The 18,006-nt window shown below is 49.9% G+C and overlaps 1 protein-coding gene across 1 annotated transcript in view; it reads left to right on the forward strand.

The window, feature by feature from the left end:
- Window positions 1-18,006, forward strand: part of herc2 (HECT and RLD domain containing E3 ubiquitin protein ligase 2) — a 341,136-nt gene that overhangs the window by 83,517 nt on the left and 239,613 nt on the right. Inside the window, exons 26-31 of the mRNA XM_055943959.1 lie at window positions 848-998; window positions 1,786-1,997; window positions 3,858-3,990; window positions 16,908-17,035; window positions 17,239-17,434; window positions 17,616-17,749. Of these exons, the coding sequence (XP_055799934.1) occupies window positions 848-998; window positions 1,786-1,997; window positions 3,858-3,990; window positions 16,908-17,035; window positions 17,239-17,434; window positions 17,616-17,749 (954 nt within the window). The remainder of the gene's footprint in view (window positions 1-847; window positions 999-1,785; window positions 1,998-3,857; window positions 3,991-16,907; window positions 17,036-17,238; window positions 17,435-17,615; window positions 17,750-18,006) is intronic.

An 18,006-nucleotide genomic window follows, 5' to 3' on the forward strand; every position in this document is an offset into this window, starting at 1 on the left:
CCTCTCTCCGTTCCCCGTGTCCTCTCTCCGCTCCCCGTGTCCTCTCTCCGCTCCCCGTGTCCTCTCTCCGCTCCCCGTGTCCTCTCTCCGCTCCCCGTGTCCTCTCTCCGTTCCCCGTGTCCTCTCTCCGTTCCCCGTGTCCTCTCTCCGTTCCCCGTGTCCTCTCTCCGTTCCCCGTGTCCTCTCTCCGTTCCCCGTGTCCTCTCTCCGCTCCCCGTGTCCTCTCTCCGCTCCCCGTGTCCTCTCTCCGCTCCCCGTGTCCTCTCTCCGTTCCCCGTGTCCTCTCTCCGTTCCCCGTGTCCTCTCTCCGTTCCCCGTGTCCTCTCTCCGTTCCCCGTGTCCTCTCTCCGTTCCCCGTGTCCTCTCTCCGTTCCCCGTGTCCTCTCTCCGTTCCCCGTGTCCTCTCTCCGTTCCCCGTGTCCTCTCTCCGTTCCCCGTGTCCTCTCTCCGTTCCCCGTGTCCTCTCTCCGTTCCCCGTGTCCTCTCTCCGTTCCCCGTGTCCTCTCTCCGTTCCCCGTGTCCTCTCTCCGTTCCCCGTGTCCTCTCTCCGTTCCCCGTGTCCTCTCTCCGTTCCCCGTGTCCTCTCTCCGTTCCCCGTGTCCTCTCTCCGTTCCCCGTGTCCTCTCTCCGTTCCCCGTGTCCTCTCTCCGTTCCCCGTGTCCTCTCTCCGTTCCCCGTGTCCTCTCTCCGTACCCGGTGTCCTCTCTCCGTACCCGGTGTCCTCTCTCCGTACCCGGTGTCCTCTCTCTGTTCCCCGTGTCCTCTCTCCGTTCCCCGTGTCCTCTCTCCGTTCCCCGTGTCCTCTCTCCGTTCCCCGTGTCCTCTCTCCGTTCCCCGTGTCCTCCAGCCCAACCAGGAGACAGTGACCACCCCAGACCTGAGCAGCCTGTGCTCCCCCCTCATCGACACAGAGAGGAACCTGGGACTCCTGCTGGGCCTCCACGCCTCTTACCTGGCCAACAGCACCCCCCTGTCACCCATGGAGATAGAATGTGCCAGTGAGTGACCTCTGACCTCTAACTCTTGTCTGACCCTGACCTGTTGTCCATGGAGATAATGTACTAGTCCGTGACCCTGACCCTGACCTGTTGTCCATGGAGATAATGTACTAGTCAGTAACCCTGACCTGTTGTCCATGGAGATAATGTACTAGTCAGTGACCCTGACCTGTTGTCCATGGAGATAATGTACTAGTCAGTGACCCTGACCCTGTTGTCCATGGAGATAATGTACTAGTCAGTGACCCTGACCTGTTGTCAGTGGAGATAATGTACTAGTCAGTGACCCTGACCTGTTGTCCATGGAGATAATGTACTAGTCAGTGACCCTGACCTGTTGTCAGTGGAGATAATGTACTAGTCAGTGACCCTGACCTGTTGTCCATGGAGATAATGTACTAGTCAGTGACCCTGACCCTGTTGTCCATGGAGATAATGTACTAGTCAGTGACCCTGACCTGTTGTCCATGGAGATAATGTACTAGTCAGTGTCCATGGAGATAATGTACTAGTCAGTGTCCATGGAGATAATGTACTAGTCAGTGTCCATGGAGATAATGTACTAGTCAGTGACCCTGACCCTGACCTGTTGTCCATGGAGATAATGTACTAGTCAGTGACCCTGACCTGTTGTCCATGGAGATAATGTACTAGTCAGTAACCCTGACCTGTTGTCCATGGAGATAATGTACTAGTCAGTAACCCTGACCTGTTGTCCATGGAGATAATGTACTAGTCAGTGACCCTGACCTTCATCAGTTCCTAACCTGCACCTCTCTCTCATCAGAGTGGCTCCGGTCGTCCATCTTCCAAGGTGGTCTGCAGACCAGTCAGATCCACTACAGCTACAACGAGGAGAAGGACGAGGACCACTGCTGGTCGCCGGGAACACCTGATAAGGCTCAACAGATATACTCCCGCAGGCTCACCCTCAGCGACCATGCTCAGCCCTTCTTACAGGCTATCGCTGACAACACCACTCAGGACCACACTGTAAAGGTTAGAGGTCAGGGATAAGGGTTAGGCAGGCTCACCCTCAGCGACCATGCTCAGCCCTTCTTACAGGCTATCGCTGACAACACCACTCAGGACCACACTGTAAAGGTTAGAGGTCAGGGATAAGGGTTAGGCAGGCTCACCCTCAGCGACCATGCTCAGCCCTTCTTACAGGCTATCGCTGACAACACCACTCAGGACCACACTGTGAAGGTAAAGGTTAGAGGTCAGGGATAAGGGTTAGGCAGGCTCACCCTCAGCGACCATGCTCAGCCCTTCTTACAGGCTATCGCCGACAACACCACTCAGGACCACACTGTAAAGGTTAGAGGTCAGGGATAAGGGTTAGGCAGGCTCACCCTCAGCGACCATGCTCAGCCCTTCTTACAGGCTATCGCCGACAACACAATAGTGGCCAGGGGTTAGGGGCCAGGGGTTAGGGGCCAGGGGTTAGGGGCCAGGGGTTAGGGGCCAGGGGTTAGGGGTTAGGGGCCAGAGGTTAGGGGTTAGGGGCCAGAGGTTAGGGGTTAGGGGCCAGGGGTTAGGGGCCAGGGGTTAGGGGCCAGGGGTTAGGGGCCAGGGGTTAGGGGCCAGAGGTTAGGGGTTAGGGGCCAGAGGTTAGGGGTTAGGGGCCAGAGGTTAGGGGTTAGGGGTTAGGGGCCTGGGGTTAGGGTCCAGAGGTTAGGGGCCAGGGGTTAGGGTCCAGAGGTTAGGTGTTAGGGGCCAGATGTTAGGGGTCAGGGGTTATTGGCCAGGGGTTAGGGGCCAGGGGTTAGGGGCCAGGGGTTATTGGCCAGGGGTTAGGGGTTAGGGGCCAGGGGTTAGGGGCCAGGGGTTAGGGGTTAGTGGCCAGAGGTTAGGGGTTAGTGGCCAGAGGTTAGGGGCCAGGGGTTAGTGGCCAGAGGTTAGGGGCCAGGGGTTAGGGGCCAGGGGTTAGGGGTTAGTGGCCAGGGGTTAGGGGCCAGGGGTTAGGGGCCAGGGGTTAGGGGCCAGGGGTTAGGGGTTAGTGGCCAGAGGTTAGGGGTTAGTGGCCAGAGGTTAGGGGTTAGTGGCCAGAGGTTAGGGGTTAGTGGCCAGAGGTTAGGGGTTAGTGGCCAGAGGTTAGGGGTTAGTGGCCAGAGGTTAGGGGTTAGTGGCCAGAGGTTAGGGGTTAGTGGCCAGAGGTTAGGGGTTAGAGGTTAGGGGTTAGAGGTTAGGGGTTAGAGGTTAGGGGTTAGAGGTTAGGGGTTAGAGGTTAGGGGCCAGGGGTTAGGGGCCAGGGGTTAGGGGCCAGGGGTTAGGGGCCAGGGGTTAGGGGCCAGAGGTTAGGGGCCAGAGGTTAGGGGCCAGGTAGGGGCCAGGGGTCAGAGGTTAGGGGCCAGAGGTTAGGGGTCAGAGGTTAGGGGCCAGGGGTTAGGGGCCAGGGGTTAGGGGCCAGGGGTTAGGGGCCAGGGGTTAGGGGCCAGGGGTTAGGGGCCAGAGGTTAGGGTCCAGGGGCCAGAGGTTAGGGGCCAGAGGTTAGGGGCCAGAGGTTAGGGGCCAGAGGTTAGGGGCCAGGGGTTAGGGGCCAGGGGTTAGGGGCCAGGGGTTAGGGGCCAGGGGTTAGGGGCCAGAAGTTAGAGTTAGGAAGGCAGGTTTAGGGTGATAATGGGTATTTGGAGCTGTGACTATATTTAATACATCTAATTTATCCGTAGCTTTCTGAAACACTGGTTCTATCCTATGTTTCGATGTCCTTGGAGCCGGACAGTCCCGTGGCGATTCGAGTATCCACTGGCAGCTTTAGTTATGGCCTTCTGCCCCCGTTTCTTCATGTGTATGTCACCTGTCTGCCTCCATTAGATGTGTCATCTTAGAGCTTCTGTTGGTCGTTTTCTGTTCCAGGACTTCCTGTGCCAAATGGAGCGGTGTTGTAAGCAGTATCACCTCATCACGCCCATCACCTTCCCCCTGGAGCACCCTGTGGAGGAAGTCGGACGTCTGCTGCTTTGCTGCCTGCTCAAACACCAGGACCTCGGTAACCTAGCAACCACCCACCCTGCGCTCACACGCCACTGTCACACCTTTTATCTTCCGTTGTGGTCTTTAAAATGTATTCCATTTTGAATTGGCTAGTTATGTTAAAAATATATAATATTGTCCTTTTGGTTCGCAATGGAGACATTTCTACTTCCATACTGTCTATGTAGTAACAGAGGGTAGGGGTCATACTGTCCTATGTAGTAACAGAGGGTAGGGGTCATACTGTCCTATGTAGTAACAGAGGGTAGGGGTCATACTGTCCTATGTAGTAACAGAGGGTAGGGGTCATACTGTCCTATGTAGTAACAGAGGGTAGGGGTCATACTGTCCTATGTAGTAACAGAGGGTAGGGGTCATACTGTCCTATGTAGTAACAGAGGGTAGGGGTCATACTGTCCTATGTAGTAACAGAGGGTAGGGGTCATACTGTCCTATGTAGTAACAGAGGGTAGGGGTCATACTGTCCTATGTAGTAACAGAGGGTAGGGGTCATACTGTCTGTCCTATGTAGTAACAGAGGGTAGGGGTCATACTGTCTGTCCTATGTAGTAACAGAGGGTAGGGGTCATACTGTCTGTCCTATGTAGTAACAGAGGGTAGGGGTCATACTGTCCTATGTAGTAACAGAGGGTAGGGGTCATACTGTCCTATGTAGTAACAGAGGGTAGGGGTCATACTGTCCTATGTAGTAACAGAGGGTAGGGGTCATACTGTCCTATGTAGTAACAGAGGGTAGGGGTCATACTGTCCTATGTAGGGGTCATACTGTCCTATGTAGTAACAGAGGGTAGGGGTCATACTGTCCTATGTAGTAACAGAGGGTAGGGGTCATACTGTCCTATGTAGTAACAGAGGGTAGGGGTCATACTGTCCTATGTAGTAACAGAGGTTAGGGGTCATACTGTCTATGTAGTAACAGAGGGTAGGGGTCATACTGTCCTATGTAGTAACAGAGGGTAGGGGTCATACTGTCTGTCCTATGTAGTAACAGAGGGTAGGGGGGGTCATACTGTCCTATGTAGTAACAGAGGGTAGGGGTCATACTGTCCTATGTAGTAACAGAGGGTAGGGGTCATACTGTCCTATGTAGTAACAGAGGGTAGGGGTCATACTGTCCTATGTAGTAACAGAGGGTAGGGGTCATACTGTCCTATGTCGTAACAGAGGGTAGGGGTCATACTGTCCTATGTAGTAACAGAGGGTAGGGGTCATACTGTCCTATGTCGTAACAGAGGGTAGGGGTCATACTGTCCTATGTCGTAACAGAGGGTAGGGGTCATACTGTCCTATGTAGTAACAGAGGGTAGGGGTCATACTGTCCTATGTAGTAACAGAGGGTAGGGGTCATACTGTCCTATGTAGTAACAGAGGGTAGGGGTCATACTGTCCTATGTAGTAACAGAGGGTAGGGGTCATACTGTCCTATGTAGTAACAGAGGGTAGGGGTCATACTGTCCTATGTAGTAACAGAGGGTAGGGGTCATACTGTCCTATGTAGTAACAGAGGGTAGGGGTCATACTGTCCTATGTAGTAACAGAGGGTAGGGGTCATACTGTCCTATGTAGTAACAGAGGGTAGGGGTCATACTGTCCTATGTAGGGGTCATACTGTCCTATGTAGTAACAGAGGGTAGGGGTCATACTGTCCTATGTAGGGGTCATACTGTCCTATGTAGTAACAGAGGGTAGGGGTCATACTGTCCTATGTAGGGGTCATACTGTCCTATGTAGTAACAGAGGGTAGGGGTCATACTGTCCTATGTAGTAACAGAGGGTAGGGGTCATACTGTCCTATGTAGTAACAGAGGGTAGGGGTCATACTGTCCTATGTAGTAACAGAGGGTAGGGGTCATACTGTCCTATGTAGTAACAGAGGGTAGGGGTCATACTGTCCTATGTAGTAACAGAGGGTAGGGGTCATACTGTCCTATGTAGTAACAGAGGGTAGGGGTCATACTGTCCTATGTAGTAACAGAGGGTAGGGGTCATACTGTCCTATGTAGGGGTCATACTGTCCTATGTAGTAACAGAGGGTAGGGGTCATACTGTCCTATGTAGTAACAGAGGGTAGGGGTCATACTGTCCTATGTAGTAACAGAGGGTAGGGGTCATACTGTCCTATGTAGTAACAGAGGGTAGGGGTCATACTGTCCTATGTAGTAACAGAGGGTAGGGGTCATACTGTCCTATGTAGTAACAGAGGGTAGGGGTCATACTGTCCTATGTAGTAACAGAGGGTAGGGGTCATACTGTCCTATGTAGTAACAGAGGGTAGGGGTCATACTGTCCTATGTAGTAACAGAGGGTAGGGGTCATACTGTCCTATGTAGTAACAGAGGGTAGGGGTCATACTGTCCTATGTAGTAACAGAGGGTAGGGGTCATACTGTCCTATGTAGTAACAGAGGGTAGGGGTCATACTGTCCTATGTAGTAACAGAGGGTAGGGGTCATACTGTCCTATGTAGTAACAGAGGGTAGGGGTCATACTGTCCTATGTAGTAACAGAGGGTAGGGGTCATACTGTCCTATGTAGTAACAGAGGGTAGGGGTCATACTGTCCTATGTAGTAACAGAGGGTAGGGGTCATACTGTCCTATGTAGTAACAGAGGGTAGGGGTCATACTGTCCTATGTAGTAACAGAGGGTAGGGGTCATACTGTCCTATGTAGTAACAGAGGGTAGGGGTCATACTGTCCTATGTAGTAACAGAGGGTAGGGGTCATACTGTCCTATGTAGTAACAGAGGGTAGGGGTCATACTGTCCTATGTAGTAACAGAGGGTAGGGGTCATACTGTCCTATGTAGTAACAGAGGGTAGGGGTCATACTGTCCTATGTAGTAACAGAGGGTAGGGGTCATACTGTCCTATGTAGTAACAGAGGGTAGGGGTCATACTGTCCTATGTAGTAACAGAGGGTAGGGGTCATACTGTCCTATGTACGGGTGGGGTCATACTGTCCTATGTAGTAACAGAGGGTAGGGGTCATACTGTCCTATGTAGTAACAGAGGGTAGGGGTCATACTGTCCTATGTAGTAACAGAGGGTAGGGGTCATACTGTCCTATGTAGTAACAGAGGGTAGGGGTCATACTGTCCTATGTAGTAACAGAGGGTAGGGGTCATACTGTCCTATGTAGTAACAGAGGGTAGGGGTCATACTGTCCTATGTAGTAACAGAGGGTAGGGGTCATACTGTCCTATGTAGTAACAGAGGGTAGGGGTCATACTGTCCTATGTAGTAACAGAGGGTAGGGGTCATACTGTCCTATGTAGTAACAGAGGGTAGGGGTCATACTGTCCTATGTAGTAACAGAGGGTAGGGGTCATACTGTCCTATGTAGTAACAGAGGGTAGGGGTCATACTGTCCTATGTAGTAACAGAGGGTAGGGGTCATACTGTCCTATGTAGTAACAGAGGGTAGGGGTCATACTGTCCTATGTAGTAACAGAGGGTAGGGGTCATACTGTCCTATGTAGTAACAGAGGGTAGGGGTCATACTGTCCTATGTAGTAACAGAGGGTAGGGGTCATACTGTCCTATGTAGTAACAGAGGGTAGGGGTCATACTGTCCTATGTAGTAACAGAGGGTAGGGGTCATACTGTCTATTAGTAACAGAGGGTAGGGGTCATACTGTCCTATGTAGTAACAGAGGGTAGGGGTCATACTGTCCTATGTAGTAACAGAGGGTAGGGGTCATACTGTCCTATGTAGTAACAGAGGGTAGGGGTCATACTGTCCTATGTAGTAACAGAGGGTAGGGGTCATACTGTCCTATGTAGTAACAGAGGGTAGGGGTCATACTGTCCTATGTAGTAACAGAGGGTAGGGGTCATACTGTCCTATGTAGTAACAGAGGGTAGGGGTCATACTGTCCTATGTAGTAACAGAGGGTAGGGGTCATACTGTCCTATGTAGTAACAGAGGGTAGGGGTCATACTGTCCTATGTAGTAACAGAGGGTAGGGGTCATACTGTCCTATGTAGTAACAGAGGGTAGGGGTCATACTGTCCTATGTAGTAACAGAGGGTAGGGGTCATACTGTCCTATGTAGTAACAGAGGGTAGGGGTCATACTGTCCTATGTAGTAACAGAGGGTAGGGGTCATACTGTCCTATGTAGTAACAGAGGGTAGGGGTCATACTGTCCTATTAGTAACAGAGGGTAGGGGTCATACTGTCCTATGTAGTAACAGAGGGTAGGGGTCATACTGTCCTATGTAGTAACAGAGGGTAGGGGTCATACTGTCCTATGTAGTAACAGAGGGTAGGGGTCATACTGTCCTATGTAGTAACAGAGGGTAGGGGTCATACTGTCCTATGTAGTAACAGAGGGTAGGGGTCATACTGTCCTATGTAGTAACAGAGGGTAGGGGTCATACTGTCCTATGTAGTAACAGAGGGTAGGGGTCATACTGTCCTATGTAGTAACAGAGGGTAGGGGTCATACTGTCCTATGTAGTAACAGAGGGTAGGGGTCATACTGTCCTATGTAGTAACAGAGGGTAGGGGTCATACTGTCCTATGTAGTAACAGAGGGTAGGGGTCATACTGTCCTATGTAGTAACAGAGGGTAGGGGTCATACTGTCCTATGTAGTAACAGAGGGTAGGGGTCATACTGTCCTATGTAGTAACAGAGGGTAGGGGTCATACTGTCCTATGTAGTAACAGAGGGTAGGGGTCATACTGTCCTATGTAGTAACAGAGGGTAGGGGTCATACTGTCCTATGTAGTAACAGAGGGTAGGGGTCATACTGTCCTATGTAGTAACAGAGGGTAGGGGTCATACTGTCCTATGTAGTAACAGAGGGTAGGGGTCATACTGTCCTATGTAGTAACAGAGGGTAGGGGTCATACTGTCCTATGTAGTAACAGAGGGTAGGGGTCATACTGTCCTATGTAGTAACAGAGGGTAGGGGTCATACTGTCCTATGTAGTAACAGAGGGTAGGGGTCATACTGTCCTATGTAGTAACAGAGGGTAGGGGTCATACTGTCCTATGTAGTAACAGAGGGTAGGGGTCATACTGTCCTATGTAGTAACAGAGGGTAGGGGTCATACTGTCCTATGTAGTAACAGAGGGTAGGGGTCATACTGTCCTATGTAGTAACAGAGGGTAGGGGTCATACTGTCCTATGTAGTAACAGAGGGTAGGGGTCATACTGTCCTATGTAGTAACAGAGGGTAGGGGTCATACTGTCCTATGTAGTAACAGAGGGTAGGGGTCATACTGTCCTATGTAGTAACAGAGGGTAGGGGTCATACTGTCCTATGTAGTAACAGAGGGTAGGGGTCATACTGTCCTATGTAGTAACAGAGGGTAGGGGTCATACTGTCCTATGTAGTAACAGAGGGTAGGGGTCATACTGTCCTATGTAGTAACAGAGGGTAGGGGTCATACTGTCCTATGTAGTAACAGAGGGTAGGGGTCATACTGTCCTATGTAGTAACAGAGGGTAGGGGTCATACTGTCCTATGTAGTAACAGAGGGTAGGGGTCATACTGTCCTATGTAGTAACAGAGGGTAGGGGTCATACTGTCCTATGTAGTAACAGAGGGTAGGGGTCATACTGTCCTATGTAGTAACAGAGGGTAGGGGTCATACTGTCCTATGTAGTAACAGAGGGTAGGGGTCATACTGTCCTATGTAGTAACAGAGGGTAGGGGTCATACTGTCCTATGTAGTAACAGAGGGTAGGGGTCATACTGTCCTATGTAGTAACAGAGGGTAGGGGTCATACTGTCCTATGTAGTAACAGAGGGTAGGGGTCATACTGTCCTATGTAGTAACAGAGGGTAGGGGTCATACTGTCCTATGTAGTAACAGAGGGTAGGGGTCATACTGTCCTATGTAGTAACAGAGGGTAGGGGTCATACTGTCCTATGTAGTAACAGAGGGTAGGGGTCATACTGTCCTATGTAGTAACAGAGGGTAGGGGTCATACTGTCCTATGTAGTAACAGAGGGTAGGGGTCATACTGTCCTATGTAGTAACAGAGGGTAGGGGTCATACTGTCCTATGTAGTAACAGAGGGTAGGGGTCATACTGTCCTATGTAGTAACAGAGGGTAGGGGTCATACTGTCCTATGTAGTAACAGAGGGTAGGGGTCATACTGTCCTATGTAGTAACAGAGGGTAGGGGTCATACTGTCCTATGTAGTAACAGAGGGTAGGGGTCATACTGTCCTATGTAGTAACAGAGGGTAGGGGTCATACTGTCCTATGTAGTAACAGAGGGTAGGGGTCATACTGTCCTATGTAGTAACAGAGGGTAGGGGTCATACTGTCCTATGTAGTAACAGAGGGTAGGGGTCATACTGTCCTATGTGTCGAGGGTGGGGTCATACTGTCCTATGTAGTAACAGAGGGTAGGGGTCATACTGTCCTATGTAGTAACAGAGGGTAGGGGTCATACTGTCCTATGTAGGGGTCATACTGTCCTATGTAGTAACAGAGGGTAGGGGTCATACTGTCCTATGTAGTAACAGAGGGTAGGGGTCATACTGTCCTATGTAGTAACAGAGGGTAGGGGTCATACTGTCCTATGTAGTAACAGAGGGTAGGGGTCATACTGTCCTATGTAGTAACAGAGGGTAGGGGTCATACTGTCCTATGTAGGGGTCATACTGTCCTATGTAGTAACAGAGGGTAGGGGTCATACTGTCCTATGTAGTAACAGAGGGTAGGGGTCATACTGTCCTATGTAGTAACAGAGGGTAGGGGTCATACTGTCCTATGTAGTAACAGAGGGTAGGGGTCATACTGTCCTATGTAGTAACAGAGGGTAGGGGTCATACTGTCCTATGTAGTAACAGAGGGTAGGGGTCATACTGTCCTATGTAGTAACAGAGGGTAGGGGTCATACTGTCCTATGTAGTAACAGAGGGTAGGGGTCATACTGTCCTATGTAGTAACAGAGGGTAGGGGTCATACTGTCCTATGTAGTAACAGAGGGTAGGGGTCATACTGTCCTATGTAGTAACAGAGGGTAGGGGTCATACTGTCCTATGTAGTAACAGAGGGTAGGGGTCATACTGTCCTATGTAGTAACAGAGGGTAGGGGTCATACTGTCCTATGTAGTAACAGAGGGTAGGGGTCATACTGTCCTATGTAGTAACAGAGGGTAGGGGTCATACTGTCCTATGTAGTAACAGAGGGTAGGGGTCATACTGTCCTATGTAGTAACAGAGGGTAGGGGTCATACTGTCCTATGTAGTAACAGAGGGTAGGGGTCATACTGTCCTATGTAGTAACAGAGGGTAGGGGTCATACTGTCCTATGTAGTAACAGAGGGTAGGGGTCATACTGTCCTATGTAGTAACAGAGGGTAGGGGTCATACTGTCCTATGTAGTAACAGAGGGTAGGGGTCATACTGTCCTATGTAGTAACAGAGGGTAGGGGTCATACTGTCCTATGTAGTAACAGAGGGTAGGGGTCATACTGTCCTATGTAGTAACAGAGGGTAGGGGTCATACTGTCCTATGTAGTAACAGAGGGTAGGGGTCATACTGTCCTATGTAGTAACAGAGGGTAGGGGTCATACTGTCCTATGTAGTAACAGAGGGTAGGGGTCATACTGTCCTATGTAGTAACAGAGGGTAGGGGTCATACTGTCCTATGTAGTAACAGAGGGTAGGGGTCATACTGTCCTATGTAGGGGTCATACTGTCCTATGTAGTAACAGAGGGTAGGGGTCATACTGTCCTATGTAGTAACAGAGGGTAGGGGTCATACTGTCCTATGTAGTAACAGAGGGTAGGGGTCATACTGTCCTATGTAGTAACAGAGGGTAGGGGTCATACTGTCCTATGTAGGGGTCATACTGTCCTATGTAGTAACAGAGGGTAGGGGTCATACTGTCCTATGTAGTAACAGAGGGTAGGGGTCATACTGTCCAATGTAGGGGTCATACTGTCCTATGTAGTAACAGAGGGTAGGGGTCATACTGTCCTATGTAGTAACAGAGGGTAGGGGTCATACTGTCCTATGTAGTAACAGAGGGTAGGGGTCATACTGTCCTATGTAGTAACAGAGGGTAGGGGTCATACTGTCCTATGTAGTAACAGAGGGTAGGGGTCATACTGTCCTATGTAGGGGTCATACTGTCCTATGTAGTAACAGAGGGTAGGGGTCATACTGTCCTATGTAGTAACAGAGGGTAGGGGTCATACTGTCCTATGTAGTAACAGAGGGTAGGGGTCATACTGTCCTATGTAGTAACAGAGGGTAGGGGTCATACTGTCCTATGTAGTAACAGAGGGTAGGGGTCATACTGTCCTATGTAGTAACAGAGGGTAGGGGTCATACTGTCCTATGTAGTAACAGAGGGTAGGGGTCATACTGTCCTATGTAGTAACAGAGGGTAGGGGTCATACTGTCCTATGTAGTAACAGAGGGTAGGGGTCATACTGTCCTATGTAGTAACAGAGGGTAGGGGTCATACTGTCCTATGTAGTAACAGAGGGTAGGGGTCATACTGTCCTATGTAGTAACAGAGGGTAGGGGTCATACTGTCCTATGTAGTAACAGAGGGTAGGGGTCATACTGTCCTATGTAGTAACAGAGGGTAGGGGTCATACTGTCCTATGTAGTAACAGAGGGTAGGGGTCATACTGTCCTATGTAGTAACAGAGGGTAGGGGTCATACTGTCCTATGTAGTAACAGAGGGTAGGGGTCATACTGTCCTATGTAGTAACAGAGGGTAGGGGTCATACTGTCCTATGTAGTAACAGAGGGTAGGGGTCATACTGTCCTATAGTCGAGGGTAGGGGTCATACTGTCCTATGTAGTAACAGAGGGTAGGGGTCATACTGTCCTATGTAGTAACAGAGGGTAGGGGTCATACTGTCCTATGTAGTAACAGAGGGTAGGGGTCATACTGTCCTATGTAGTAACAGAGGGTAGGGGTCATACTGTCCTATGTAGTAACAGAGGGTAGGGGTCATACTGTCCTATGTAGTAACAGAGGGTAGGGGTCATACTGTCCTATGTAGTAACAGAGGGTAGGGGTCATACTGTCCTATGTAGTAACAGAGGGTAGGGGTCATACTGTCCTATGTAGTAACAGAGGGTAGGGGTCATACTGTCCTATGTAGTAACAGAGGGTAGGGGTCATACTGTCCTATGTAGTAACAGAGGGTAGGGGTCATACTGTCCTATGTAGTAACAGAGGGTAGGGGTCATACTGTCCTATGTAGTAACAGAGGGTAGGGGTCATACTGTCCTATGTAGTAACAGAGGGTAGGGGTCATACTGTCCTATGTAGTAACAGAGGGTAGGGGTCATACTGTCCTATGTAGTAACAGAGGGTAGGGGTCATACTGTCCTATGTAGTAACAGAGGGTAGGGGTCATACTGTCCTATGTAGTAACAGAGGGTAGGGGTCATACTGTCCTATGTAGTAACAGAGGGTAGGGGTCATACTGTCCTATGTAGTAACAGAGGGTAGGGGTCATACTGTCCTATGTAGTAACAGAGGGTAGGGGTCATACTGTCCTATGTAGTAACAGAGGGTAGGGGTCATACTGTCCTATGTAGTAACAGAGGGTAGGGGTCATACTGTCCTATGTAGTAACAGAGGGTAGGGGTCATACTGTCCTATGTAGTAACAGAGGGTAGGGGTCATACTGTCCTATGTAGTAACAGAGGGTAGGGGTCATACTGTCCTATGTAGTAACAGAGGGTAGGGGTCATACTGTCCTATGTGTCAGGGGGGTCATACTGTCCTATGTAGTAACAGAGGGTAGGGGTCATACTGTCCTATGTAGTAACAGAGGGTAGGGGTCATACTGTCCTATGTAGTAACAGAGGGTAGGGGTCATACTGTCCTATGTAGTAACAGAGGGTAGGGGTCATACTGTCCTATGTAGTAACAGAGGGTAGGGGTCATACTGTCCTATGTAGTAACAGAGGGTAGGGGTCATACTGTCCTATGTAGTAACAGAGGGTAGGGGTCATACTGTCCTATGTAGTAACAGAGGGTAGGGGTCATACTGTCCTATGTAGTAACAGAGGGTAGGGGTCATACTGTCCTATGTAGTAACAGAGGGTAGGGGTCATACTGTCCTATGTAGTAACAGAGGGTAGGGGTCATACTGTCCTATGTAGTAACAGAGGGTAGGGGTCATACTGTCCTATGTAGTAACAGAGGGTAGGGGTCATACTGTCCTATGTAGTAACAGAGGGTAGGGGTCATACTGTCCTATGTAGTAACAGAGGGTAGGGGTCATACTGTCCTATGTAGTAACAGAGGGTAGGGGTCATACTGTCCTATGTAGTAACAGAGGGTAGGGGTCATACTGTCCTATGTAGTAACAGAGGGTAGGGGTCATACTGTCCTATGTAGTAACAGAGGGTAGGGGTCATACTGTCCTATGTAGTAACAGAGGGTAGGGGTCATACTGTCCTATGTAGTAACAGAGGGTAGGGGTCATACTGTCCTATGTAGTAACAGAGGGTAGGGGTCATACTGTCCTATGTAGTAACAGAGGGTAGGGGTCATACTGTCCTATGTAGTAACAGAGGGTAGGGGTCATACTGTCCTATGTAGTAACAGAGGGTAGGGGTCATACTGTCCTATGTAGTAACAGAGGGTAGGGGTCATACTGTCCTATGTAGTAACAGAGGGTAGGGGTCATACTGTCCTATGTAGTAACAGAGGGTAGGGGTCATACTGTCCTATGTAGTAACAGAGGGTAGGGGTCATACTGTCCTATGTAGTAACAGAGGGTAGGGGTCATACTGTCCTATGTAGTAACAGAGGGTAGGGGTCATACTGTCCTATGTAGTAACAGAGGGTAGGGGTCATACTGTCCTATGTAGTAACAGAGGGTAGGGGTCATACTGTCCTATGTAGTAACAGAGGGTAGGGGTCATACTGTCCTATGTAGTAACAGAGGGTAGGGGTCATACTGTCCTATGTAGTAACAGAGGGTAGGGGTCATACTGTCCTATGTAGTAACAGAGGGTAGGGGTCATACTGTCCTATGTAGTAACAGAGGGTAGGGGTCATACTGTCCTATGTAGTAACAGAGGGTAGGGGTCATACTGTCCTATGTAGTAACAGAGGGTAGGGGTCATACTGTCCTATGTAGTAACAGAGGGTAGGGGTCATACTGTCCTATGTAGTAACAGAGGGTAGGGGTCATACTGTCCTATGTAGTAACAGAGGGTAGGGGTCATACTGTCCTATGTAGGGGGGGGTCATACTGTCCTATGTAGTAACAGAGGGTAGGGGTCATACTGTCCTATGTAGTAACAGAGGGTAGGGGTCATACTGTCCTATGTAGTAACAGAGGGTAGGGGTCATACTGTCCTATGTAGTAACAGAGGGTAGGGGTCATACTGTCCTATGTACGGGGGGGTCATACTGTCCTATGTAGTAACAGAGGGTAGGGGTCATACTGTCCTATGTAGTAACAGAGGGTAGGGGTCATACTGTCCAATGTAGGGGTCATACTGTCCTATGTAGTAACAGAGGGTAGGGGTCATACTGTCCTATGTAGTAACAGAGGGTAGGGGTCATACTGTCCTATGTAGTAACAGAGGGTAGGGGTCATACTGTCCTATGTAGTAACAGAGGGTAGGGGTCATACTGTCCTATGTAGTAACAGAGGGTAGGGGTCATACTGTCCTATGTAGGGGTCATACTGTCCTATGTAGTAACAGAGGGTAGGGGTCATACTGTCCTATGTAGTAACAGAGGGTAGGGGTCATACTGTCCTATGTAGTAACAGAGGGTAGGGGTCATACTGTCTGTCCTATGTAGTAACAGAGGGTAGGGGTCATACTGTCCTATGTAGTAACAGAGGGTAGGGGTCATACTGTCCTATGTAGTAACAGAGGGTAGGGGTCATACTGTCCTATGTAGTAACAGAGGGTAGGGGTCATACTGTCCTATGTAGTAACAGAGGGTAGGGGTCATACTGTCCTATGTAGTAACAGAGGGTAGGGGTCATACTGTCCTATGTAGTAACAGAGGGTAGGGGTCATACTGTCCTATGTAGTAACAGAGGGTAGGGGTCATACTGTCCTATGTAGTAACAGAGGGTAGGGGTCATACTGTCCTATGTAGTAACAGAGGGTAGGGGTCATACTGTCCTATGTAGTAACAGAGGGTAGGGGTCATACTGTCCTATGTAGTAACAGAGGGTAGGGGTCATACTGTCCTATGTAGTAACAGAGGGTAGGGGTCATACTGTGTCCTATGTAGTAACAGAGGGTAGGGGTCATACTGTCCTATGTAGTAACAGAGGGTAGGGGTCATACTGTCCTATGTAGTAACAGAGGGTAGGGGTCATACTGTCCTATGTAGTAACAGAGGGTAGGGGTCATACTGTCCTATGTAGTAACAGAGGGTAGGGGTCATACTGTCCTATGTAGTAACAGAGGGTAGGGGTCATACTGTCCTATGTAGTAACAGAGGGTAGGGGTCATACTGTCCTATGTAGTAACAGAGGGTAGGGGTCATACTGTCCTATGTAGTAACAGAGGGTAGGGGTCATACTGTCCTATGTAGTAACAGAGGGTAGGGGTCATACTGTCCTATGTAGTAACAGAGGGTAGGGGTCATACTGTCCTATGTAGTAACAGAGGGTAGGGGTCATACTGTCCTATGTAGTAACAGAGGGTAGGGGTCATACTGTCCTATGTAGTAACAGAGGGTAGGGGTCATACTGTCCTATGTAGTAACAGAGGGTAGGGGTCATACTGTCTTATGTAGTAACAGAGGGTAGGGGTCATACTGTCCTATGTAGTAACAGAGGGTAGGGGTCATACTGTCCTATGTAGTAACAGAGGGTAGGGGTCATACTGTCCTATGTAGTAACAGAGGGTCATTTAGAAGTTCTCTAGTTTATCAAGTGATTTGATTGGTTACTGGGTGATTGACGGCAATGGCCCTCTCATAGGTCACATCGCCCTTTCGCTCGTCAACCAATGTGCCTTGGGCGTGGAGCAGGGCAAGCAGAGGACCCTCCCCAGATCTGTGATTGACGTGTGTCGCATGGTGTACCAGGCTAAGTGCTCTTTAATCAAGGTACACTTCATTGAATGTTATTCTGTAGCCTGGTCCCAGGTCTGTTTGTGCTGTATAGCCAACTCTTATGGTCTTTGGTACATCCGTAGAAGTTGCCTATACAGCACTACCAGATCTGTGAGCAGGCTAGTGTCGGTCCTGAGTTTGGTATTTTGTGATGGGTAGATACAGTGTCTTTCTCTCTCTGTCCTCGGTTGTTCCAGACGCACCAGGAGCAAGGTCGTAGTTATAAGGAGGTGTGTGCTCCGGTCATCGAGAGGCTGCGCTTCCTGTTCAACGAGCTGCGTCCTGCCGTTAGCAGCGACCTCTCCATCGTGTCCAAGCTGAAGCTGCTCAGTGCCCAGCCGCGCTGGAAGAGGATCACACAGAAGCTCATCAGAGACTGCAGGAAAAAGAGAGGTACTAACTGAAGGGTGATTTATGGCACTCATTGTGAAGGGCGAAGGCCAAGATGACCAAAAACATCAATGATTTGTTTTACGTGGAGTGAGACCTGCGTCTGTTTCTCCCCCATGTCTCTCATGTAAAGGGTGAAGCTGGTATGTCTGTGTCTGTTGATATTCTGTGTCTGTTGTTGAAGTGCCTACGAAGTCTGAGTCGGCAGACGTAGAGGAGCCTAAACTAGAGAACGAAGGGACCAATGAGGAGGTGCTCTGTGTCCCCATAAGCCCCGCCCCCACAGACAGAAAACTACCCACCAACAAGACACCCAAGGTGCCTGCCCCCCCCTCTCTGTCTCTCTGCCCCCCCCCCTCTCTCTCTGTCTCTCTGCCCCCCCCCCCTCTCTCTCTCATCTCTCTCTGTCTCTCTCTCTGTCCCTGCCCCCCCCCTCTCTCTCTGTCTCTCTCTGTCTCTCTCTGTCTCTCTCTCTGTCCCTGCCCCCCCCCCTCTCTCTCTGTCTCTCTCTGTCTCTCTCTGTCTCTCTCTCTGTCCCTGCCCCCCCCCTCTCTCTGTCTCTCTCTGTCTCTCTC

Source organism: Salvelinus fontinalis, chromosome 14 (genome assembly GCF_029448725.1).
Source record: "Salvelinus fontinalis isolate EN_2023a chromosome 14, ASM2944872v1, whole genome shotgun sequence".
NCBI classification, from domain to species: domain Eukaryota; kingdom Metazoa; phylum Chordata; class Actinopteri; order Salmoniformes; family Salmonidae; genus Salvelinus; species Salvelinus fontinalis.